This window comes from Acomys minous (genome assembly GCF_964271855.1).
Source record: "Acomys minous genome assembly, chromosome: 12".
Taxonomy (NCBI): domain Eukaryota; kingdom Metazoa; phylum Chordata; class Mammalia; order Rodentia; family Muridae; genus Acomys; species Acomys minous.
Genome location: NC_140493.1, coordinates 4,714,718 through 4,741,252, shown reverse-complemented (window position 1 = coordinate 4,741,252; position 26,535 = coordinate 4,714,718). Strand labels below are relative to the sequence as shown.

Genomic DNA, 26,535 nt, shown 5'->3' with positions numbered 1-26,535 from the left:
TCTCCAGCTACTGGGTCAGAGCGAACCAAAGATGGCGCTTACTGTTTTAGCCAACCCAGGGATCTCACTGCCTGTACTGACTAGCAGGAAGGGAGGGGCATCCTCCTCTGTCATTCCCAAGATTCCCAGATTCCAGAGCACCCTGAAATGATGCCCAGCTCCCCCTGCATACAGTGGGTAACCCATCTTAAACAAATGCCTAAACAGAAAGTTTCCCCTTACGCAGGAGGATCACTGAGTTCAAGGTCAGCCTGGTCTACACAGAAAAACCCTGTCTTGAAAAACCAAGGGGCGGGGAGTTTCCCCTCACTTTTGGTCCTGAGTGTGTGTGCTTCAACTGGCAGATTAAATGCCGGACTCCCCAGGAGCTCAACACTGCACCTCAAAGATAAGAAACTCACCCCATCTATCCCCCTGGGCTGATCTAGGTCCATTGGTTTCCTTCCAGGTACATTCTGGAAGCTGCCTCACCTCACACACTCTGGAAGTGTACACTTGGCTCTGGGTCCTTCATCAAATTATGACCAATAAGCCATGGGAAGGCACACACCCACCTTTAGGCTTATTCCTCTTATCCTGTATCTCCGCAAAGCTGACAGGTTTGGTCAAGAGTCATAGCACAGAGGGTTCCCTACCTCCCTTGGGACAGGAAAGAGCCAGTCACTTGCTTCTCCAAGTTGTTCTAGCATCAAGACTCTTCCACTAACCTGTCATTCGCTAAATTACTTATTATTTACTTTTTCTGATGGGGGTGGGGAGTAGGGCTATGACAGACATAGACCAGGCTGGCCTCAAACTTGCAGAGATCCTCCTGCCTCTGCTTCCTGAGGTTGGTATTACAGGTGTGCACCACCTCGCCCATCCTCTGAAGATGAAGAATTACAGCCGAGGCCAGGTTACAGCCGACACACACTGTAACACAACACCGAGGGACAAAGGTAGGAGGACGTTTACAAGTTTGAGGTCAGCGCACGCCTTTAATCCCAGCACTCAGGAGGCAGAGGCAGGTGGATCTCTCTGAGTTTCAGGACAGCCAGGGTTACACAATGAAACCCTGTCCCAAAAAAACCAAAAAAACCCCACAAAGTTCGAGGTCACCATGAGCTACACTAAGACCCTATCTCAAGAGAAAGAAAGAAAGAAAGAGCGAAAACACAGCTCAGAAAGTGATCTATTTATTAACAAATAACAAAGCACTTGAGACAGATGTTCCTAACTTGGTAGCTATGGAGAGCCTGAAAGGAAGGGAAGTGTCATCGGATTCTCAGGGAAAGTGATGCTTGAAGATACAGGGCTGGTGACAGTTGAGTGGTTTCAAAGTCAGAGAATGGGCAAAAGGTGGTGGGCGGTTCTTGAGGAGAGTGACAGGAAGAGAGAAAGGCTGAGAAGAAAACCATCAAGGAAAGAAGGGGAGGGGAACTGAGTATAGAGTGCACACTTCGTAACAGAACGTGGGATTTAAACCAAGTCTAATGAGAGGAGGGAGAGGGAGAGGCTTCCCTGCCGGGGCAACATGACTCCTGTTGTGTGTGTGCAGTCACAATGGCAGCAAAAGGCCTTCAAAGGAACAGGAGGATGTAAGCATCACAGAAGATGAATCCCTTAGGATGTCTGTGCATTTCTGGGTGAGAGTTAGCAGTCTGACAACGGGGGAACCACACACCGCAAGTGCAGCTAGCTGTTACACTAAAGCCAGGCCAGTTTAGTACACTGCCCAGATGTTTCCCCCTGTGCTTACTCACCTGCCCCAGCCCCAAGCCCAGGCCCAGATGGGTGAGCACACTCAATCTATGCGCAAGGGCGGCCTCATGTCCCAGGTTGGAGAGATCTAAGACTAGAAGGAGAAAGGGGTGCTTCACGCTCCAATAGCTTTAGTCCCTAACCTCCCTGACGCTGGGATCCTTTAATGCAGCTCCTCATGCTGTGGTGACCCCGACCATAAAGCTATCTCATCAATACTTCAGAACTGTCCCTGTGTTAATGTTAGGAATTGTAATATAATCACCTGATGGTCAGAATGTCTGATATGCGACCCCGAAAGGGGTCAAGACGCAGGCTGAGAACATCACCCTAAAGCCTATCAATGGGGTAAACTTAGGCCGGGCTCCTTAAGCTCAGTCAGAGCCCTCACGCCCTCCATGCCACACTCAGAGTTCCCAGCAATCCTCAGTCCCCCCAGGACTCTCTGCACCATCTAGCGCACGGCCTCCCACCTTCGCAGAGGCCCCGAGGCGGAGCTCCCCACTGCCGCATGGTGGGTGTACAAGGAGGAATGGCTGCTCCAAAGCTGCGTAAAACATGTTTAATTTCCAACCAGGGTCACAGTCGTTGCATTATCCCACATTTTTGAGCAAGGATAAAGAAGGTGAGTTATTAAACATATACAGTCTACATTCCAGAGAAAGGGGAAAAAAAAACACTTCAGAACTGCAGACACCACTGTAACACCACAAATCTTAGAGGCAGAGGGAAGCGGGAGTCCCCAGAAAGAAAGCTTGGACAAGGAGGATAGAAAATAAAAACCAACTGAGAAAAGCAGGAGGAGTCACAGAAATGGAATGAAACCCCAACACCCAAGGCCTGTTAGGTGACTGGGAATGAGAGAGCACTCCCACCTCTCCCAGGAGCCAGAGATGTTACCAAGATGTTACCGCCCCCTGCTGGACACATCTGGAGCAGCACCAAGGCAACATTCAAGGCTGCTTCAGCCTGCGAAGCCTCAGGTTGGTCCCAGGAGGTGGAGAAAAGTAAGACGCTGGGGTAAGGAGTGGAGGAGTGGGACAAAGCCTGCAATGTACAAACCTATTTGGAACTCGCATCTAAGCGGGAAAGGTCAGGAAGCGTGGCAGAGAAGGAGGCAAAGTCCTCACCAATCACAGAGCAGAAAGTAAAACAGAAGACAAAACAACGAAAAGAAAAACAGGCAACAATGGTAAACGAACTGAGAAGGCAGAGAGCTCAAGAGAGGCAACTGAGTAGGCAACACCAGAAGGCAGCAAACAAAGTGTGGAGGGCAGTGTCTGGAGTGAGAGGAGGGAAAGAGAACCCCTGGCCCCCCATGCACCGATCACATACACTCACACAATGGTCTACAGTACACGCACACGGCACCTGGGGTAACAGCACTAACTGCACTCAATGACACACCGGGAACCGCTCACAGTCAGCTGGGGCAGGAGAGGAACCTGTCTGCCTGCTGCAGACAAAGGTGACAGGGAACCTAGCCAGAGTGGAGCTCAGGACAGCCCTCTGGGAAGGGCCCCTCAGCCATGCTGCAGAGGGCCCAGGGTCCTGACCTAAGCAGAGAGGTTATGGACGGCGGTTCTGGAGCTCAGGGCGCAGCCAGCACACACAGGAGCCCACAGAACAGCCGCAGCTTCAGTGCAGCGACAAGTCAGGACCCAGGTCAGAGCCTCAGGACTAACCGGCCTCTCCAGAGCAGCAGCTGAACCAGACAGAATGATGGAGGGAGGGCCCTGGAGGTCACCGTCCAGCACAGAGGGCCCTGTCTCCTCCACGCAAACCTGCCTACTCAGGAACAGTGTGTAAGGGCTGGTGACAGCTGCCAGGAAGGAAGGGGAGAAGACAGCAAGGACTATCGGAGGCCAGAGAACAGAAAGTCAGCTGTCTCTCAGCTGTCCTGTACTGGAGAACAGGGGTTAACACCGAGTCTGCTAAGTCACCCCCACTCCATGGTTTCTCACTATTCTACCTGTCAGGCCAGCAGGACTAAGGGAGAAAATCTCTGACAAAGGACAGATGGAACCACCCAATCCCCAAGCCCAGAAGGCTGAGGAAAACAGCAACAGGCCCACTCCACGCCTCACCTTCCCCAGACCACACTGCACCCTGGACATGCAGGTCCCAGCAACCCATCTCCCTCTGAGCTCCTGGGGAGCAGATCGAAGGAGGGTGGGAGGATCAATAAAACACTCTGGACTGATAAAATCGAGTGGGCTCCTCTCTCCTTCCCAGGATTGAGGCAGAGTGGAATGGCATCTCCATAGGAAGTCACCCAGAGAGCAATGCCGTTCCATACACTCCTAAAGGTGGAGAAGGAGCCATCGTCTGCAGGTGTAGAGGAAAGCAACGGGACCCACCCACATCCCCGTGTCGCGCCCACACACAAGGCAGGCTCCTGGCTGCAAGCCCTGAGCTGCGCTCCACTCCCTCCCCGAGCCCCACATATATATCTCTCTATACACATATATACAGGCGCACACATGCACGCACACACAGAGAGGCCTGTGCAGTTTCCATGGAGAAGAGGAGAGGGTGCAGAAGGAAAGGAAGACAGGGCGTAGAGTGGCCGGGGAGACATGGAAGGGCCGCAGAGGCCAGGAGCACAGCAACCAGCGCCAAACAGCAAACAGAGACAACACCCCACTCTTCCTCCTGAAACCAGGGGCCACCCCATGAAACCATAACAGCCTCGTTTTGTTTTAAATCCAGTAAATTGGAAAGATTCATCATCAGGACAACAGCTGGGGCTCATCATGTCAGCGGATGGGGATGGGGAATGGAAGGGAGGGCAGAGGGGGGATGGGGAATGGAAGGGAGGGCAGAGGGGGGAGGGAGGGGAGGCTCTTGCTGGGCTTGCGAACATGAGACCCAGGACCTTGGCCACACTTTCGAGAGGAAGAAGGGGGAAACTGGGGTAGGGAGACAACAGGTGTGTGTGTCAGGAGAGGGTGGGGTGGTCAGATGGGGCTGCCTGGCTCTCACTTCTTGTTTTTGAGCTGATTGGCCAGCCAGTCCAAGCCTTCATACAGCCCATCCCCGCTGGTAGCACAGGTGGCCTGAATGTACCAATTGCGGTGACGCAGAGAATGCAGCCCCAGCTTGTCTGTGATTTCAGCAGCATTCATAGCGTTCGGCAAATCCTGCAGCACAAGGGAGACACACAAAGATACCTCAGGATCTTTCCAAGGCTGCTAGAGCATCCATTCACCAAAGCACGTGTATGGCCCCTTCTTCACCTCAGGAAACCCGGATCAAGATGAGAAGGAGCTACTCCAAGCTCATGGAGGAGTGGCAGGGTTTCCAATATGTGTGGTTCAGATGGCCAAAGAATCAAGTCTGACCGCAGGAGCAAGGCCAGTTCCACTACAGTGCACCACAGGGAAGACTAAAAACCCTGAAGACACCAGGCGTGGTGGCGCACACCTTTAATCCCAGCACTCGGGAGGCAGAGGCAGGCGGATCTCTGTGAGTTCAAGGCCAGCCTGGTCTACTAAGCGCGTTTAGGACAGCCAAGGCTACACAGAGAAACCCCGTCTCAAAAACAACAACAAAAATCCTGAAGACACATATCCACACATTAATCAGGAGGACTAAACCCTGCTAAATACACTGGGCTGGGAAAAGGGAAGGGGCGTGAGGAAGCCAACTGCTTGTATTTCCTATACTACCAAAAACTGACAGCAGTAGTCAGAGGCGCTATAAAGCTCCATGACTGACCTAGCCTGGCTGCTCTCTCCCAAATGCAGGAAAAGGGAGAACCCTCCTCACCTGTTTGTTTGCGAACACAAGGAGCACAGCATCCCGGAGCTCATCCTCAGCCAGCATCCTCATCAGCTCCTCTCGGGCCTCATTCACGCGTTCCCGATCATTGCTGTCAACCACAAATATCAAGCCTAAAGAGCAGAGGGAGCATGGGGCACAGAGAGGACAGATGGCTGCTGTGCTACCCTCACCACACCCCAGACGCACACTCCCTTCTCCACTTGCAGGCGCTGCAGCAGGGCAAGGGCTGGCGCCCCATGTCTAAGGAGACAGCCATGCTCCCTGCACAAGCCCGCACAGCGCTGCCGGCCCCCGGTTTGTGTGCCCTACCTTGGGTGTTCTGGAAGTAGTGTCTCCAGAGGGGCCGGATCTTGTCCTGGCCGCCCACGTCCCAGACCGTGAAGCTGATGTTCTTATACTCCACTGTCTCCACGTTAAAGCCTGGGGGGGGGGGCAGGGGGGAGGGGAGTCAATGGCCACTGGCCTCAAGCACCAAACCTATAATAATGACGGATTGACTTCACTCCCATTTCTTCTCAGCTTTGGATGCGACACCAACCAAAAGCTTAAGGGATCCTGGGACCTCCTAATCCTTGACCTTGGTAACCTCAAAGAAAATCTACAAGGGCTGGAGAAACGGTTCAGTGGTTAAGAACACTGCCCCCGCCCTTGCAAAGGCTGGGATTCAATTCCTAGCCCCCACACCGCGGCTCACAACCATCCCTGACTCCAGTTCCAGGGGATCTGATGCCCTCTCCTGACCTCTATGCTCACCAGACATGCATACATATGGTACGCACACACAGATGCCAAAAAACACATAAAAATAAGTATATGTTATATTTTCCATTACTATAACATATGTATTATTTTAGGAAGGAGATCTAAGAAGTCCAAAACAGTGAACCCTGATCAGAAGGCGCACAGCCGCCCGGGCGGTGTAAGCCACCGTCTCCCCTGTTCACAGACTCTGGTCTTCCAGTCTACAGAGAAGTGACTCCACTGTCCGTCACTAAACTGTGTCTACACTAGGATGCAGAGCCAAGAGGCACAGTGACAGCTGAGACATGAGCTGCAGCGCTAGAGTCCCAAGTGCAGCAAGCTCAGCATGATGACCCACAGCCCCCCATGTCTGTAGCAAATGTTCTCCCTCAAACAGGCAGGTCTTAACCAAGATTGCCACTGAAGATCTAAACCAAAGCAATCCCAGGCCTCCGGCAGGAACTTCAAAGCCTTCCACCTGCTTCCAAACAACACAGAGAACAAACCAACTCTAATGCCTGAGGGCAACTGTTGAGTGCCAGGCTGCGGAAGTTCCCGTATCAGCGGGGGCCAGGGCAGGTGGGCAAACGGCAGCTCTAGCACCTGCCAGAGTTAAACAGACTCTCTGAAGCCCACAAACTGTATGGGCTTGCCGGGGAGACGGCTGGGTGGGAGGTGTGGCAGCGGGGCCACCAAGCCTGCCGTCCTTACCAATGGTAGGAATGGTGGTGACGATCTCGCCCAGCTTCAGCTTGTACAGGATGGTGGTCTTCCCCGCGGCATCCAGGCCCACCATCAGGATGCGCATCTCCTTCTTCCCAATTAGGCTCTTCAAAAGGTTACCAAAGATATTGCCCATGATTACAGCGGCTGCTTTCTGAGGTCAGCAGGGCCCAGGTAGGGGCAGTGGTAGTCTGGCTTTAGTCTGGTCCCTGGTATGGAGGGCTTGATCCTAAACAAAGGAAACACAGACTCCTTATCATCGTTTGTAGGACTTCACACACACAGAACTTGCCGAAGTCACGGCTGGAGTTCATTCACCACTGGCTGAACGCCACAAGGGAGTAGGAATTGCAAGGCCCACTCACACACAGGCAACGCAGGGACATGCAGGACATGGCTCTGCCACTCATCTACTGCAGTGACTTGAGGCAGATCTGCACATCGAGAAGGTTCTAGTCGATTTCTAAAGTGGTTCCAGTTCCACTGTTCTCTGCTATACCCCGGAGCGCTGAGACCCACCTGCCACTCCCTCCCTCCACCAACCTTACCCTGAGACGTCCGCAAAAGGGTGGAAGGGAGTGGAAGGAGGCGTGGCTCTAACTCCTAGCAAGTCTCAGGCTGCAGGGTTCCCAAGGTTTATTCTGACACCGTTCCTTCCCTGCCTGTAACTCTGTAACTCCATGTTCTTCCCATACCAATGTAAATGAGAAAAACAGAAAGAAAACCAGTAAGCCTGACTCTGAAAGAGGCTGATCTTTTATACTCTGAAGGGCTGTTCCTTGTGCCCTGTTTGCACAACTGCACCCTTAGCTGGGAGGGTGGGGAAGGCTCACTCTCTTCAGCCTCCACATGGTCACCTGCACATGGCCATCCCTACACTTTCCCTCACCCTCCAGCCTGCTCTCCATAAAACAGCCAAATCTTCTCGTTGTTGTTTTTGTTTTTCGAGACAGGGTTTCTCTGTGTAGCCTTGGCTGTCCTGGACTCACTTTGTAGACCAGGCTGGCCTCCAACTCACAGATCCACCTGCCTCTGGAGTGCTGGGATTAAAGGCGTGCGCCACCACCGTCCAGTTCTAGCCAGAGTGATTTTAAAGGCCAAACTAGGCCATGTGGTTTTTCTGTTCAAAACCTTTGGTTGCTTCAAGCTCCCTTTTAGTAAAGCCAAAAGCCGTTGCCGGGCTGTGTTCCTAAACCTAGAGCACTTCTTGGGGCAGTTCAACAGCTCATTCCAGCTACTGCTCCCAACAGACAAAACTCATACAAGCTATGCGTACATCCCCTCTCCAGTCACAAGATGTTCAGCCGAGACAGATGTGCCACCTCTCACCTACGATGTCCTCAATCAGAAAGTGGAGTCAGAAGAATCTTAAGTTCCAAGCCAAACCAACCCCACCCACCCAAACAAACAAAAATCATTTTTAAAAAATAGTTTTTTAAAAAAGATTTATTTATTTATTATGTATACTGTTCTGTTCTGACTGCATATATGCTTGCACAACAAAAAAGGGCACCAGATCTCACAAAAATGGTTGTGAGCCACCATGTGGTTGCTGGGAATTGAACTCGGGACCTTTGGAAGAACAGCCAGTGCTCTTAACCTCTGAGCCATCTCTCCAGCCCAACAAAAATCATTAAAAAAAAATTTTTATTGCATTTATATTTACTTATTTTACCTAGGTATGAGTATTTACTTGCATGTATGTCTGCGCCTGGTGCATCCTTATGAGCACAGAAGGCAATAGAATCCACTAGAGTTATGAATAGTTATGTTGGGGGCTAAAAAGAAGGGGCTCAGTGGTTAAGGACAGTAGCTGCTCCTCTAGGTCCTGTGTTCAATTCCTAGGAACCCACGGCAGCTCACAACCACCTGTCATGGGGTCCAATGCCCTCTTCAGGCATGCAGACATACAAAAAGAACACTCATATATGTAAAATATATAAACAAACAAATGTCTCTCTTTTTTTTAAATGGCCAGTTATGAGCTGCTATGTGAGTGCTGAGAACTGACCCCGGGCTTCTGAAGAGCAAGTGCTCTTATGCAATGAGCCACCTCTCCATCCACTTAAAACGTTGCCCAGGCTAGCCTCAAATTTGCTCTGTAGCCAAGGATAAACTTCTGGTCTTTGTCCCTCCAGCTCCCAAGCGCTAGGATTACAGGTGTGCACCACCACATTTGGCTTAGAAGTGCATCTCTGAGACAATCATGAAATGGGGGTTCAGAGCCACCCCAGCCGCCCAGTTCTCTGCCACAGGAGGCATGTGCCAGCAGGTAGCTTATTCAGCAATCACCGAATGCCAGCTGCTGGCACTCTCTAAAGTCTGGAAACCTACGACACACACACCCCAAAGCCAGAAGGCAAGGAACAGGTCAAGACAGAGTGCATCTAAACCCAGGAATGTGAACGGCGGGTGGCAAAGAATCCTATAACAAGGTAAGAGTGGTCTGGGGAGAGTTCAGGCACTTTTGAAAACCTCTTCAGGCTTATTTTTGTTGTTTTGTTTCCCCTACTCATCTGTAGCAAATTCCAGACGACTGCATAGAAGTCAAATCAACAGCCCCTGGAGACTGAAGTACTGGGTTGTCCAAAAATAAAAAAAGAAACGAGTGCAATAGTGTTTCATCTTCAGACATCCCCAGACACCCACTAATGAGCCAGGTGTGGCTCTCCCGGGCTTTCCTCATGAGCCCTGCCTCTGACCCACAAAGCTCATATCCCAGGGACAGGGCTTGGTTCAACTTGAGTGCTCAACCTCAGCCATGGTGCCCACTAGCCAGTCCTGCCCCCCATCCTACAACTCACCCAGTCAGGTCCAAGGCTTTTTGTTGTTGTTGTTTATTTCAGAGACAGGATTTTTCTGCATAACCTTGGTTGTCCTAGACTCATAGACCAGGCTGGCCTTGAACTCACAGCAATCTGCCTGCCTCTGCCCCCCGAGTGCTGGGATTAAAGACGTGCATCCGAAGCTCTTGCACATGCACAAGGTGAGGGCAAGGGGGAGGACAGAAACACCTGTCCAGCTACTAAGATCAGGCCATGACGACCATGGCAGCCTATGGCAGGCAAATTTCTGGTACTATGACCTCCAGGATAAAAACCTCCAAGTTTCTTGGGATCAAGCAAAGAGATGGCATTTGCTGAAGGTTTGTTCCTTGGCTCTGACGCAGACCCTAAGCTTGTCATACACTTCTCACTGTCCTTCATGACCACAGAGGTCCTGAGTGAACGAGCACTGTGGAAGCCAGCCGTGAGTTTCCCTGGAAAACAGCCCTGTGCTCCGCTTCTCTCACCAACTGCCATGCTGAAGTTACAACCCAGAGCAGCCAACGGAGTCACATTTCTCCAGGCCAAGCTCTGGGAGGCTCAAGTAGAAAGGCCTGGGCAAAGAGAAGCTGACTGTACCCCGCTTCCACGCCTCTGAAGGCCCCTGAGAGCCGGGAACTTCTCATGCAGCACACAGTACCTTGTGACATCCGTGTTTTTATAAACTGGCACACAATCATCTCCCTAATTAAAATGTAATCCTCTCTGCAAGATCTCTATCCTTTACTGACCCGGGGCCTGTCTTTATTCCCATCTCCAGATCAGGATGGATGTTCCACGTTCCATCATGCATATTGACTTGAACCTCGATCAGAGACACCCCTGTATCATTTCTTCTGTCCAGTAGGATTGGTGTCTATGTATGTACTACAGTTAGCCGGTCAAATGTGCTATCATGTGATATACACCTATGATCCCAACCCTTAAGACCTGGAGGCAAGAAGATCAGAAGTTCAAGGCCACCCACGGGTAGTCTGGGCTACAGGAGTTCTAGCTACTGGGTGGTGGTGGTGGGGGGGGGTCATCAAGAATGAACCTCTACCAAAGTCACATCCACTACTTTCTCCTTTATCCGTGTGCAGTGCTTATTGTCACCGTCCCCACATACCCGAAATAAGGACTGGAGGGGACGTTAATGAAAATAAATGAAAGGTTATGGATAAGCCACAGACAAGCCACAAAGTCATCTGCTAAACCTGTTTCTCCAAAGCTAGGCCGAGCCTCTTTCAAAAGAACTCCAAAAGATAGGAGCCGGGTGTGGAGGCGCACGCCTTTAATCGCAGTAGTCAGGGAGGCAGAGGCAGGCAGATTGCTGTGAGTTCAAGGGCAGCTTGGTCTACAAAGCCAGTCCAGGACAGCCAAGGTTGCACAGAGAAGCCCTGTCTTGAGGAGGGAAAAAAAAACTCTGAAAGACACCCAGAAGGAGAAGGAAGAAGCCGATGATGTCAAGGACAGAAATAAACCTGGAGAAAATTGAGTTGTCACACAGACCAGGCAAAGAAAGCTGGAAGTGCAATAATTGACAACTAAAAATGTGTGCATTTAAATTTTCTGGTGTATAAGACAACTTTTAACTTCAAAAAATCCATGCCAAAGTCCGGGGTCACCTTCTACACCGGGTCCTGACCTGCAGCTTGCTTCCCCTTGCTTCATGTCAGGTGCATATAGTGAGGTGCCAAGGTCGATTCCCCGCCCTGTGCGGGAGTATGAAGCAGGGAGGAGCATCTTCCTGTACCTCAAGGAGGAAGAGGAGGAGGAGGAGGACGTGAGTGCAGATGGCTCTCCACTAGAACCCGCCCATTCGACTTGGAGGGTCTTCAGGTGAGTGCGGAGAGCACCTTGAAGGGGGAGTGTGGGCTGGCGCTGGCTGTCCGCCGGCATTTAATAAAGCGCCTGGTGTCTGCCCTGCCTGCAAATAGGCACATGGCCGGGTCTGCTGCACAGGGTGTGTGTTGGAAGAGGGGTAGTCTTTACGGTGAGTATATTCCAAACTCTGTATTTTTAACTGGAAAAGTTGGGGGTCATCTTATATGCCCAGTTGTCTTGTATGTCGAAAAATACACATTCACTCACTCTCTCCCCCGCTATATATGTATGTATATATGTATTATTGTTTTTTAGATTTGTGTAGGGGAAGCAGAGAGTGTTGCCTCTGTGTGTGTGTGTGTGTGTGTGTGTGTGTGTGTGTGTGTGTGTGTCTGGTGCTGGAGGAAGCTGGAAGAAGGCCTTGGATCTCAGGGAACTGGAGTGACTGATGGTTTAAGTCACCATGTGGGCGATGAGAAGCAAACCCTGGTCCCCTGCAAGAGCAACATGTGCTCTTAGCCACCAGCTCTCCAGCCCTGTATGTACACTCTTTATACCTGGATTTCTAGTGACTGTACAGTTTGAAATACAATTTTTTTTATCATTTCATAGAACACAGAAACCTGTCTTTTAAGTTATACTGCTAGCACAAAGAATAGTTCTTTGTGGGCCAGCAAGGTGACCAGCTAGGAAAGGCACTTGCTGCCAAGTGTGACTGCCTGAGCCAGAGCCCCAGGACCCACAGCAAAGACACAACTCTCAAGCTGTGCTCTAACCCCCTCACACGTGCTGCGGCATGCAGGGACCTACACACAACACACACAAGTGTTATGTTGAGGGGATAGCTTCAAGTGTTTTGGGGAAACATATCATTAAGAGTGCCCCCCAAACTGGACTGACATAGGAGAAACACCTGTCTGATAAATCGATGCACTCCTCTTGGCTACCAGGAAGAGTCTCTGATGTTGACACATGTAGGAACCACCTTGGCACAAAGGCCAAATGTTCTATGGGAACAGTCAAAATAGTTTTATTTCACATTCATTTATTTTATGGGCCAGGTGCACTCATGGCACGGTCAGCAGACATGTGAGGAGTTGGCTTCTCTTTCACCAGGTGGATTCCAAGAGTCAAGCTCACTTGGTGCCAAGTGCCTTGATCTGCTGAGCTAGCTCAGTGGCCCTTAAAATTTCATCTTTATGTCCTATTCCTCATCCACCATTCACATGGACTTAATTCTTTGAAGCCAGGGACCTGGTGGGCTCTGACCAGTAAAAACAGGTTTTGCCCTTATGTATGTCAGGTGATCTGGATTGTAAGGTGCCATCACTAACATGGTGGTTTCTCTGAAGAGCAAGAGCTCCTCCTCTAAAGATGTGGCTCTTCAGACTGACCACTCGGCTATTTGCATCTCACACCCTGATCGAAATCACTGGTTTAACAATGTTTAACCACTTATTTAACATGGAATGGTTGGAGCTGGAGAGACGGCTCAGAGCAGAGCTGGTTGCTCGTTCAAAGCTCCTACTTCAATTCCAGCAACAACATGGTGGCTCACAACCATCTATAATGAGATTTGGTCCCTCTTCTGGTGTACAGGCGCACATTCGGGCAGAATGCTGTATAATAAATAAATAAATAAATCTTTTAAAAAATAAATAGCAATAAATTTTTTTTAACTAACATGAACAGTCAACCCTTTCTGTGACCTTTCTCTATTTAGAGTAAAAATTTTGTTGGGTTGTTTTTATGGGGAAGAGACAATTTCATATAACCCAAGCTCTTAAGCTGCCTCCAAGTGCCAGCTAGGGATGACCTGTGATCCTCCTGCCTCCACCCGTCCCCAATGCTGAGATTATACGATGCACCACCACACCCAGTTCTAGGTGCCAGACGAGTATTTTCCCACTGAAATCTGAACCCCACCCCTTCCTTGAATTTACAGTGTCCCCAGATTCTGGAACTAACTCTACAGGAGACTTGAGACTCCTACAGTTCATGACTACCTCTCCTGCAATACTGTGACTGTTTATAAACAGTGTCTTTAATAAGGCTGGACATGTGACTTGGGCAGGAGGGGCTGACAGGTTTTGGCCATTTCCCACACATAGCTGACCCCAGAACTGGTTCAGGAACACCCTTAAAGGAACAGAGCAAAACTGGTGACATTTTCCCTTTTGTTAAAATGCAAATGAAGCTGATGAAAATCTAATTAAATGCCTCACAGCTACTAAGCACCTTCCTGAAAGAGCCAGGGTTTAGGACTCTCTTTTAGCATAATCAGGAGCTTGACTTCGGAAGGAGCTTTGGCTCTCTGTTTCTCTTCTGCCTTCTAATACACAGTACACGGTCCCCACTACTCGGATGGTGGCAGCTTTTAGCAGTGTGCTGAGAACACAAACCCATGCTTTTACAGACAATTATTACCTCGTTGGTTGTAAACCTTAGTCTTTTTAGGGCCAGCTATCTCTCTAACCCTATGCAATTCCTTGCATCAAAATGCAGACCTAGAGAAACGCACAGGTAAGCTGGCCATTGCACTCAGTTGCAAAGTGTCTTCCTAGGATGCACAAAGCCCTGTGCTTGATCCCCAGCGCCTCACAAACCCAGCCACGGTTAGCATTCCTGGGGGAAGGGTCAGAAAGTCAAGGTCACCCTCAGCATGAACTGGGTTGGAGGGCAGCCTGGAGTACGTGAGACTCTGCCTCAAAAAAGAGTAAAGAAAGAGAGAAAGGGGAAAGGACAGCAGAGAGAACAAAGAGGGAAGAGAAGAGAGGTGGAGGTCAGAGGATGGAAGCAGAAAGGAGGGGAAAGCCCTGGATCTTTCCATATTTATTGAAGTTACTTTCACCACAGATGGTTCCTCGGTATGGATAGGGCAAATGGCCAGAGTTCCACAGACAGGCAGCAGTTAAACACAGAAGATAGAGACTCGAGATGAAAATGGACTACAGTAGTCTATCTTTTTTGTTTGTTTTGTTTTGTTTTTCCAGACAGGGTCTCTCTGTATGGCCTTCGCTGTCCTGAACTCACTTTGTAGGCCAGGCTGGCCTCGAACTCACAGAGATCGTATCACTAAAGGGAAAAAAAAGAAGACAGATAATAAAGTGGGAATGAATACTGTGCAAAGTCATAAACAGTTGAGTTACAGACCACACAGTTTATTGGCCAAGGTCATGTGCAGCTGGGAAGTCATTTATTCGGCTGCAGCATGGTGAACAGTCGAAGTGATAAGGAGTGACATGGAGAAAGAGGAGGCAGAGCACGGAGCACCCTAACAACCACAGGCGGGGAACACGGCCAGACAGCGCCGGAGAAAAGGCCACTCTAGCAACCGTGCCACAAATTCAAAGAAGGCAAAACCGAGAGCAACGACTACTTGAAAAGTACAACAGTACAAATGAGAAGTCCGGGTTCTTAACCAGGGGCTGGAAACAGTGAAGAGCACTGGCTGCTTTTGCAGGGGGCCCTGGCTGGGTTCCCAGTACCCACAGAGCGTGGCTCATGATGTCTGCTAACTACAGCAAGGGATTCAGTGCCCTCTTCTGGCTTCAACAGGCACTGCACACATATGGTACACTTTCAAAGATGCTGGCAAAATGCACATATACATGAAAAATAAGTTAAATCCTTTTTTAAAAAGTTCTTGGTAGCAGGCAACAGAAGACAAATCGATATGAAACATCAATATGGTACAATTCACTGGACACTAGCACTTGTGGCAGGAGGATCTGAGTTCAAAACCAGCCTGGTCTACAGCCAGATGTGCCAAACTATGAAGTTCAATAGCCAGGAGCGCGCTTGGAAATCACCTGGGCAAACAGTGACTGAAGCTTAAAGGAACCCAGACGGCCTCAGATGACAGAAACGACCGCTGCCTCTGCCTCATCCAGCCTTCCCTTTTCTTCTAATCAAAGCCCCGTTTTGTTTAAAACTGGGGAGACAGAGTATGAAATGCATTTCAGCAAAGATGGCTGTTCCTCAGTCCTAGGGAATGCAAAGTGACCTAAGATGTGACTGCTCATTAACAGTCATGCAGAAATGGCCATCGGTAAGATGTGGGGCAAGTTCCTGGGAGCGTCTAAGAATGTTCTCTTTAATCTTTAAGTAAGAACATGAGTGTTTTCTTGTCCAGCCTTCAGTTGATTATACAAAGATGAAATGCTGAGCCTGGAGTGGTGGCTCATGCCTATAATCTCAAAACTCCCGAGGCCACAGCAAGAGGACGGCCAAGCATGTAAGACCCTATCTCAAAGAAACAACAACAAAATCAACATACGGGATGGCTCAGTCACTGAAGCACTGGCCTTGAAAGCACAGGACCCACCTAAAGATAACCAGCTATGGCAGCACCTGCTTGTGACCTGCTATGGTGAGAAAGTAAAGACAAGGAAGAGCCTTTGAGATTCACTGTCCAGCCAGTCTACAGACTCACCGGGGAGCTCCAGGCTGAGAACCTGACTCAAGGTGTCATTCTTTTTTTTTTTTTTTTTTTTTTTTTTGGTTTTTCGAGATAGGGTTTTTCTGCATAGCCTTGGCTACCCTGGACTCACTCTGTAGACCAGGCTGGCCTCGAACTCACAGCGATCCGCCTGCCTCTGCCTCCCAAGTGCTAGGATTAAAGGCGTGCGCCACCACTGCCCAGCAAGGTGTCATTCTTAAGGATACGCAATTATCCTTCAGCCTATACATCTCACACACACACACACACACACACACACACACACAGAGCACACCCCCATGCACACACACGCACACACAGCACACTCCCATGCACACACACACGCACACAGAGCACACCCCCATGCACACACACGCACACACAGCACACCCCCATGCACACACACGCACACAGAGCACACCCCCATGCACGCACACGCACACACAGCACACCCCCATGCACACACAGCACACTCCCATGCACACACACCAGCATGCACACAGGACAAGGGGAGAGGCAGAAAGGTGGTCCAGAAGGTCTACACACTTGCCACTAAAAGAGCTGAGTTTGGCCCCAGGATCCCCATGGTTACCCTCCAGCCTTGATGTGTGCACTACGACAGTTGCCTTCTCCCACACACACAAACAAATAAATGTTAATTTTTTACAATTTGCAAAAAAAAAAAAAGCTGGGACACTAGAACAACAACAGGTTTGAGCCAGCTACACAGGGAGGCCCTATCTCGAATCCAAACCAAACCCCGAACTCCTAGAGGTCAGAAAGAGGACTCAATGTTAAGAGGGCTTGTGGCTTTTGCAGAGGACCTGCCCTCTACTATAAAGCTCAGTTCAGTTCTTACCTGGTGGCTCCCAATTGTGTAGGACACCCCTCCTCCTGACATTGATGACACCACACACATACTGCACATAAATACACATAGGCAAAACACTTGTACACATAAAAATAAAAACCATTTTTGGGGGGTGTTCAAGACAGAGTGGTTTCTCTGTGTAGCCTTGGCTGTCCTCAAACTCACAGAGATTCACCCCCCCTCCCTCCCTGGGTGCTGGGATAAAGGAGTGTGTCACGATGTCTAGCAAAAATAAAAATCTTAAAAACAAAAGTGAGGATGATGAGCACTCTGCATCCTAATCAAAGGAAGTGAAGGGCACACAGAAGAGCCCTAGCTGCTGTGAGGCTGAGATGGCAGGACCACAATGTAAGAAAGGTCAGCCCAGCTACACACTGAGACACACAACAGCCTCCCCCCCCAAAAAAAGAGCAGAAAAATGGGAGAACACAGGTCGTTTAAGGACAAGCCACTGGCCAGGCATGGTGGTGCACGCCTTTAATCCCAGCACTCGGGAGGCAGAGGCAGGCTGACTGCTGTGAGTTCAAGGCCAGCCTGGTCTACAGAGTGAGTCTAGGACAGCCAAGGCTACACAGAGAAAACCTGTCTCAGAAAACAAAGAAACAAACAAACAAAAAGGACAACCAGTGGATTAAAGCAAACATTTTTGAAAATTACACATGAAACCTACTTTTTAGCTGTCTTCAAGTGAGCAGCTCAAGAGCATCAGGTGTATTTACACTGCAGTGCCATGGTCACCAGATCCATCTCTGGACTTTTCAACTGAAACTACTTGTTCAACAAAAAACCCTGTTCACAAGCTGGGCTGCAGACCTGCATATAGTATGTGCAGGATCCAGGCGTCCAAGACCAGTACCGTGGAAAGAAGCCTCCTCCCTCCATGCAGCCACTGGAAGCTGCCATTCCTTTCTCAGTACACGTGTGTGTGTTTGTGTGTGTCTGTGTGTGAGTGTGTGTACACGTGCTGTGGGTCACGTGTGGGGGTCAGAGGACACTCTTTAACAATTTCTTCCACCACGTGGGCTCCAGGGAGCAGACTCGGGTTGCCAGGCCTGGCTGCAAGCATCTTTATCTGCTGAGCCATCTCACTGTTCTCCTTTTGTACGTACTGGGTCTTTGCCATCTTGACACAAACTGTAGACAGTGCCACCTCTGGGCTGGTGGGTTCTCTAGGAAAGCAGGCTGAGCAAGCCAGTGAGCAGCGCCCCTTCGTGATTTGTCAGTACCTGCCTCCAGGTAGGTTCCCGCCTTAAGTTCCCTTCATGACAAACCAGAAGCTGTAGATGAAATAAACCCTCCTCTCTTAGGTTCTTTTTGCTGTGGTCCTTATCAGCAACACCCGCTCAGACAGCATTCCTCTTCCTGGATGCAGCACTTCACTACTCTACCTCACAGGAGGCAGCATCTGCCTTTTTATATCTGGCTCGTTTTAGTCATATTTCTTACTGCTTTAGTAAGTTTAAAAACATCCTGGGCTACATATCAAGTTCAAGGCTTCTGAGCTACATGAGACCCTCTCTCTGGAGAAAAGAAATCCTAACTGGGTGTAGTATGGTGGGAAATGCCTTTAATTCCAGCCTTATGGAAGCAAAGGCAGGTGGATCTTTGTGAATTTGAGGTCAGCCCAGTCCACATATCAAGTTCCAAGCCAGCCAGAGCTACATAGTGAGACTCCCATCTCAAAAAATAAAACCTTTGGAGCCAGAGATGGCTCAGTGGGTAAAGTCACTGGATATGGTGGCTATGGTAGCACTTGCCTTGGATTATGGGTATGCTTTGCCTGTTTATACGGCTGTGCACCACGAAGGTGCCTGGCACCTGAAGAGGGAGCTGGGTCCCTGGAACTGGAACAGACAATTACACGTTGTCATGTCGGTGCTGGGAACTGAACCTGGACCCTTTGTCAGAGCCGTCAGTGCTCTTACCTTAAAGTAAGCCATTTCACCAGGTCCTGCTCTATTCCTTAAGACCCGAACAGCTTACAACTGCCCCAAGTGCAGGTATTCTGTGACTATCTCCAGCTGTGGAGAGCCCAAACACTACGCCTTCCTCACTACAACAATCACTTAGACCCCTCAGCTGTCCAATGAATGACTGGTCCAACCTGAGGCCCACAACACCAGAAGAGGGAGCCTGTGCCTGACTGGCCAGGAACCAGGGAACCAGAGGCTGGGTAGCCCAAAGACCAAGGACAGCGCTGAACACGACTAACTGACAAACAAGCAAGAGTCTACGAAATGACTCCTAATGATATGCTGCTACATTCATTGGTGCTGAACCCAACTGTCATCAGAGAGGCTTCCAGCAACTGACTGGAGCAGATGCCGAGACCCGCAGCCAAACATCAGGCAGAGCTCCAGGAACCTGCAGAAGAGGGAGAGCAAGGACTGTAGGAGCCAGAGGGGTCAAGGACGCCAGCAGGGTGTGGCCTACAGAACCTGGTAAGCAGGGTTCACAGGGGCTGAGCCTGAAGCGACAGCATCCTGTATGGATCTAAGCTAGGTCCTCTGCAACATGAAATGTTTGTCGGCCGGGTGCTTCTTGTGGGAACCCTAAGAGTGGGAGTAGGGGATGTCTCTGACCCCTTCCACCTGCTCTTAGGACTCTTTTTCTCCTACTAGATGCCTTGTCCAGCCTTGATATGAGGGTTTGTGCCTAGTTACTGTAACTTGTCCTGCTGTGTTCTGTTGCTGTCCCTGGGAGGACAGCTCTGTTCTCAAGGGAAATGGAGGAGGAGGGATGGGGGGGGGGGGCTAGGACTAGAAGGAGTGGAGGAAGGGGAAACTGTGGTCGGTCTGGATAGAATGTGTGAGAAGAAAAACGAAAAGAGAAAAGTTTTAAAAATCACAGAAAATCAGCCGGGCCTGGTGGTGCACACCTCTAATCCCAGCACTCAGGGATTAGGGAGGCAGAGGCAGGTGGATTACTTACTGAGTTTGAAGCTAACCTGGTCCACAAAGTGAGTCCCAGACAGCCAAGGCTACACAGAGAAACTCTGTCTCAGGAAAGAAAGAAGAAAAGAAAGAGAAAGAGTAAAGAAAGAAAAAAAAAAAGGTCACTGAAAAATCTATCAGTAACCTTGGGTAGATATCCAACCTGACCCTTGGTGCAGATCAAGATGGGAGCTCACAGCAAACCAGACTCTGGATAAGACCAAGCACAGCAGCAGCACGTAGGCAGGGCTGGAGAGACAGCTCGGTGGTTGAAGCACTGGCTGCCTTCAGAAGACCCAACTTTAGTTCTCTGCACCAATATGGCAGCTTGCAATTGGGTTAAGTCCAGTCCCAGGAGATCAAACAACTCCTGGCCTGCACACTCACCACAGGCATGTGGTGCACAGATGTGTACACAGCCAAAACACCCATATACTGTAATATTTCTTTTTCTTTTTAAAGAGCCTAAAGAAACAGAAAACTGTGGTTTATTGGTACTTGTCTGTTTCATGTCATAGGGAGGTAAAGCTTCCCAAAGAGCCTCTGATGCACCCAGGTCAGCTGGACACGCCCATCACAAAGCTGGTGCGTGCCTAGGCAGGACCTGAGTGACTAGAACCTGGACCCATCTGCTCAGATTTGTAGCTGCAGTCCTGGCATCATTTTTTGTATATGCCATAATAGGGGAAAGGCTGGGAACCCTGCACTGGCTGTGCCCTCCATCTGCGGGGTCATGTGACACATTTCATGCCCCTGCACTATTGTGCCCTCCATCTGTGGGGTCATGTGACACACTTCATGTCCCTGCACTACTGTGCCCTCCATCTGCGGGGTCATGTGACACACTTCATGTCCCTGCACTGACTGTGCCCTCCATCTGCGGGGTCATGTGACACACTTCATGTCCCTGCACTGACTGTGCCCTCTATCTGGGGGGCCATGCCACACACTTCTTGCTCCTGCAAAAGCTCTAGGACTGACTGAAGCTAGTAACTGACACACTTTCTGAAAATCGTTCCACTGAGGATGACAAGACATGTGGTGTCAAGGCAGAGAGCAATCCACTGGTGGCCCCAGTCCTCTTCTCAATTTGACAAACTGGAGAAGTGGTTTCCATGTTCTCATAGCCCTCGTGTTCCTGAGGGTTGAGAGGGTGCCAAGAGGCAGGCAGGGTATACACCTGTAATCACAGCACATGGGGACAGTCAAGCTACTGCAGTCTACATTACTAATCTAGGATGCATGCAACCCTCTCTCAAAAAGGGTAGAGATGGCTATCAGGCAAAAGCACTTTTTTTTCCCCATGCAGGGTTTCTCTGTGTAACAGCTTTGGCTGTCCTGGACTTGCTTTGTAGACCAGGCTGGCTTTGAACTCACAGAGATCTGCCTCCTCTGATCCAAAGTGCTAGGATTAAAGTAGTGCACTACACACCCAGCTAAAAGCATTTATTACCAAGCCTGAAAATGTGAGTTCAACCCCCAGGACTAACATAGTGGAAGGTGAAAAAGAACAACTTGTCATCACACAGACATACACAACAGCAGCATGCACACCATCTCACATCGATACTGTATTTAAATCTTTAGAAAAACAGTGAAAGCAAATAAAACATAAATTTATAAAATGCGAAGGTGGAGCTGGAACGCTGGGTGAGCAGCTACAGCACTTGCTGCTCTCACTGAGAACTCAGGGCAGGCTCCCGGCAACATGTGATGGCTCAGAGCCATCCAGAACTCCAGGTCCTGGGATGTGACACCTTTTGTCCAACCTCCACAGGCACCACACATGGTGCATATACAGATGTGGAAGCAAAACATATACATAAAAATAAATCCTTTTTTTTTCCCAAACAGGGTTTGTCTGTGTAGACCAGGCTGGCCTTGAACTCAGAGATCCTCCTGCCTCTGAATCCCGAGTGCTGGGACTAAAGGCGTGCACCACCGATCCTGGGGAGTAGGGAGTGTAAATGTGAGTGCAGGTGAAACCAGAAGAGACTGAGCCTTGCCTAAGTGCAGTGGCGTACACCTGTAATCCCTGCACTTGTGAGTTCGAGGCTAGGCTGGTCTACAAAGTGACCCCAGGACAGTCAAGGCTACACAGAGAAACCCTGTCTCCAAAAAAAACAAAAAACAAAAAACAACAAAAAAAAAAAAAACAAAAAAAAAAAAAAAAAAGAAAAAAGGAAGAGAAAATGCCCAATATAGGCACTAGGTAGGAACAACTGGTGAACCATCTCTCTCTAGACTTAAAAAAAAAAGTTTCCACTTTTATTTGGTGTACAGGTGGTGTATGTGGGTAGGTGTATGCTATGTTACACATGTGCAGGTTAAAAACCAGCTGGTATATCTGATGGCTTTAGGTGACTCTTATGAAAGGGTCATTTGACCACAGGCTGAGAAGCACTGCGCTAAGCCTTACGCCTCACTGGTCCCTAAAGCTTTCGTTTGGTTGGTTTTTTAAAGGAATGGCCTCTGAGCCCAGAGACAGCTCAGTGGTTAAGGCTAAGTTCAATTCCCAGCACCCACACGGCAGCCCGCAACTGTAGCTCCAGTTCCAGCAGATCTGACTCGCTTACACAGACATTCATTAAAGCAAGCGCCAATGCACACAAAATAAAAATTATTTAAAATTAAACAAGGAAAAGAAAGATAGGCTCTCGCTATGTAACTCAGACTCTACTCACAGAGGTCTGTTTTCCTCTACCTCCTGAGTGCTAGGATTAAAGGTGTGTCACACGCCCAAGGAAGCCTTCATTTTTGGAACTCTTTCCAAATTTTCTCCAATTCCTCTTATTATGGGAGTGTTTTATTAGCTCTCTATCCATTCCCTGCAGATCTTGCAATGGAAAAGGCTCGAGAGAGAATCTCTGGGCTTTAACACACGTGAGACAGACACTCACTGTCCTTTAAAGCTGACCATGCTTTAAAGGACAGAACTGAGAAGGCAGTCAATGGAGACCCTGAATTACCAGGAAACCAAGTCTCTAAATTCAACCAGGGGGTTCAATCACCACCTCCAACTCAGTGACCTTCACTTTTCACATTCTTGTTTTGTTAAATGGGATCTCATTTATCCCAGGCTGGCCTCAGATTCAATGTGTAGCTGAAAATGACTTTGAAGTTGTTTAAAAAATTATTTATTTTATGGATTCTGGTGTTTGCCTGCACTTATGTCTGTACACATGCGTGCCTGGTGTCTGCAGAGGCCAGAAGAGGGCGTCAGATCCCCAAGACTGGACTTCCGGATGGTTGTGAGCTGCCATGTGAGTGCTAAACATCAAATCCAGGGCCAGTCTATACTGTTAACCACTGAACCATCTTTCCAGCCTCAATCTTTAACTTCTAATCCTCCTGCCTCTGATTTTCCCTGCTGGGTCCAGAACACCAAGGAAGCACTTTACCAACAAAGATTAGAGTGGCGCATGCCTGTAGTCCCAGCACTCAGGGAGGCGGAGGCAGGCAGATCTCTGTGAGTTCAAGGCCAGCCTCAGCTACAAGTGAGTCCAGAACAGCCAGGGCTACACAGAGAATCCCTGTCGAAAAACCAAAAAACAAACAAACAACAACAACAAAAACAAACAAACAAACAACCCAAACACTACTCTGGGTCACTGATGTCCTTCCATCTGAGAGGACGGCTCTCAGAGCTCCCTTGCTCCAGCTTCACCTCCCGCTTAAGCAGAAAGCGCTACCTCTACAAGCTAACACTGAAAAAAAATAAAATGTCACCACTTGCATGGCACTGTATAGTCACTGTCATAACTGTCCCTTCACACAGACACCAAGTTGCTCTTCTGTGAACGTCCTCTCTTCTAGCCCTGGGTGTTCAGGCCATCACTATTATGATGGTCGGTTATTAATTAGTTAACACTTGTTGGTGTGTGTCTTGCACATAGCTCAGTACTTAACATTTATCATGATTTAATTCTCACGACAGCCCTGCTAGGTAGCCGCTACTGTTACGCTCTTTACGCACAGGGAAAACGTCACTAAGTGAGAACAAGTAATTTCACCAAATACACACAACACAACAGCATGGACAGGAGACGACCCCACTCCCGTTCTGTCTGATCCTGCAGCCCACCTTCAATTACCACAGCATTCTGTCTCTAACAGCACTGTTAGCCGAAGTGGTGAGAGGAGCCAAACACACTGGTATGTTTTGACTCTCAGACCTCTCGGTATCTATTTCTAGTTACGTGAGGAAGCAAACTCCAGTTTCCTTCAGCTACAACCTCAGTTTTAACAAACATGGTTTTAAAGAAGTTTTGCCTTCTACTCAATGGAAATCACTTCTGTCCTTTAACTCCATTAAAAGAAAAAAGAAAAAGAAAAGGTTTAAATGAACACACACTTCTCAATTGCTCAGCTATCTCCAAGTATGTCAGGCCTTTTGTTTGCTTTTATTTAGTTAGTTTTGAGATGGTCTTGCTATGTAAGCCAGACTGGCCTTAAAAAGGCCATCTTCCTGCTGTACCTCCCTAGTGCCAAGATTACAACAGGACTGTGTCACCACACCAGGCCCTCCTCCCCTTTTCCTTAAGCTGTAGCTAGAAACGTTGCAGAGCTCTATACATTCCAACCCCGTGTTCATCTTATAAAAGCAAGATTCTTAAGTCTCCAAAAAGGAAGTAGGGGTCTGCTGTGGTGGCTCACACTTTAACCTCGGCACTCACGTGACAGGGGCTGCCGGCTCTGAGATTGGGACCAGCAAGGGGACCACACATTGAAAGCCTGTCTCAAACAAACGACAAAGAGGGGAGGGAAAAGGGAAAGAGCGAAAGGAGGAGGAGGAAAACGGCAGGGACTGAATATGTGACCCATGGGAGCCTTTCCCAGCTGCCTCCAAGGTCAATGACTCGAACCTAAGTGAATCCAGCCTTTCTAAAAAAAAAAAAAAAAAACAGCTGTCACAATTTATTCAAACTCAGGTTCAATATGTGAAAGACCAGTCCACTGACCACTGCCACACACAAGTGGAGACACTATCCTCAAACCGGTCTAAGACAAAATGGCAGCAAACACAGTCTCCACCTATCTACCTGACGGGGGATGGAGGTGGAGGTATGCAGAGACCAGACTCTATCCTGTTGCAATGACTCAAGCAATCAGACTCCCGCGGTAGATCTCCTCCCTATAAAAATTTCATGCCATAGACCCAAGGCTGACCCAATCCAAAGCAGCAGAGACAGGTTTTACATTACTCTTCTCCCTCACCCTAACGACCTCACAATATTTTCTTCTCACTCCTGACCACACACTCCTCCGCCACACTCTTCCTGTCCCAGAGACCAGCAGTAATATAACCCCAAATAGGAACAAGTCTCTCCAAAAAGGAGTCACCACTTTCCTAATCAGCCCTGAGTGTTGTTAACAGGGAACTTTACCTCCCTACCACCCCCTCCTTTTTTTCAAAGGACTGGCGTAAGCAATGGCTTCGTTTTCTGTTCCGGGAATCCTGGTACTTCCTAGAGAAAGAAAGCGGATTGGAAGACACAAACTCAGGGCCAGTGACAAGATGCTCTCTCCTACAAAAGACCGCCCCCGCTACGCCTGGGGGAGGTAGGCCCCACCTCTCTCCTCCAAGCTAGCTCAGGCCCCCCTCCCCCTTCTCCAGCCTCCTCTCCACCCTCTCCCCACCTGCTGCCCTTCCCAACACCCCAAAGCAGAACGCAACCTCCACGAGAACACTGCGCAGCGGTAACCCACCAGTAGGCCCAGATGCTAAGCCCCAGTCCCCATGTCTCACGATGGGTGAGGGAGGGAATAACCACAGCAAGGCTTTTCTTTGGTTTCCCCCCACCCAGCTCAGGCGGGGGAGGGAGGGAGAGAGAAAAGGCAGCATTCCTCATAGCCCTTAAACAGAAGGGAAGGGAAAGAGCCAAACAGCCACACCGCCCCCGCATCACCCCCAACCTCCCCCTTCGCTTGCCTCCCCCTCAACCCCAACCCTCGAAAGCTCACCTCTGCAGCCCAGGTCGCCCCCTCGAGCGAGGCGGAGGACAAATCGGTGCGCGCCCCCCACCCCCACTCAAGCTTGGCGTCCTTCAGCTGCGGGGGCAGCAGTGGGGCTGGGGGTCCCCGCCCCCAGCTCTGCGAGGATTGCCTACCGCACCTCGCCGAGCGGTGCGGTCCGGCCCGCGGCAGGGGGGGGGCTCGGGCTCCTCGGCTCCCACCCACCCTGACCCAGCCTCTTCCCCGCCCGGACCCGCCTTCCCTCTCCAGCTCCGTACCAGTTCCTGCTCTCAGCGCCGCGGCTGCCACCGCCGCCGCCGCCTCCGCCCCCGCAGGTTCCGCCTGGCTCTCGGGCCGCTGCCTCCCGCTCCCCAAGCCGACCGCGGCGAAGCTGGTCCGCTGGCCCGCTCCCCGGCTCCCTCCTTCCTTCCCTCCACCTAGCACCGGAAGCCGCGACGGCGACAGGAGCTGTGCTTGCGAACCCCCACCCCCAGCCCGGGATACTTCCCACCTCCACGATCGCGCGAGAAGTGCGCGGTAGCGAGCGGCAGCTCTCGCGAGAGCCATCACCATGGCAGCGGCTGCAGCAAAAAAGCAACCGGGTGCTGAAGCTGAGTCTAGGCGGGGGCCTGTGTGGGGGCTGGAGGATCCGAAGGCAGAGTGTGGAGATGGGGGCTGTGGAGGACCGAGGTGAGGCTCCGAGTTCCAGGACCT

The 26,535-nt window shown here is 50.0% G+C and overlaps 1 protein-coding gene across 2 annotated transcripts; it reads right to left on the bottom strand.

Moving 5' to 3' along the window:
• Positions 1-2,288: 2,288 nt before the first annotated feature.
• On the bottom strand, positions 2,289-26,327 carry ARF3 (ARF GTPase 3). Of its 2 annotated transcripts, none has more exons than XM_084751526.1 (5): positions 26,100-26,327; positions 6,979-7,219; positions 5,836-5,946; positions 5,512-5,636; positions 2,289-4,883 (listed from the first exon to the last, which is right to left on the bottom strand). In XM_084751526.1, exons 2-5 carry the CDS (start codon positions 7,124-7,126, stop codon positions 4,722-4,724), a joined length of 546 nt encoding a protein of 181 aa, XP_084607652.1. In that variant the 5' UTR covers positions 7,127-7,219; positions 26,100-26,327; the 3' UTR covers positions 2,289-4,721. The 2 variants fall into 2 exon arrangements, with proteins under 2 accessions (XP_084607652.1, XP_084607653.1); XM_084751527.1 differs by lacking the exon at positions 26,100-26,327 and adding an exon at positions 25,831-26,001.
• Between the last annotated feature and the right edge of the window lie 208 nt (positions 26,328-26,535).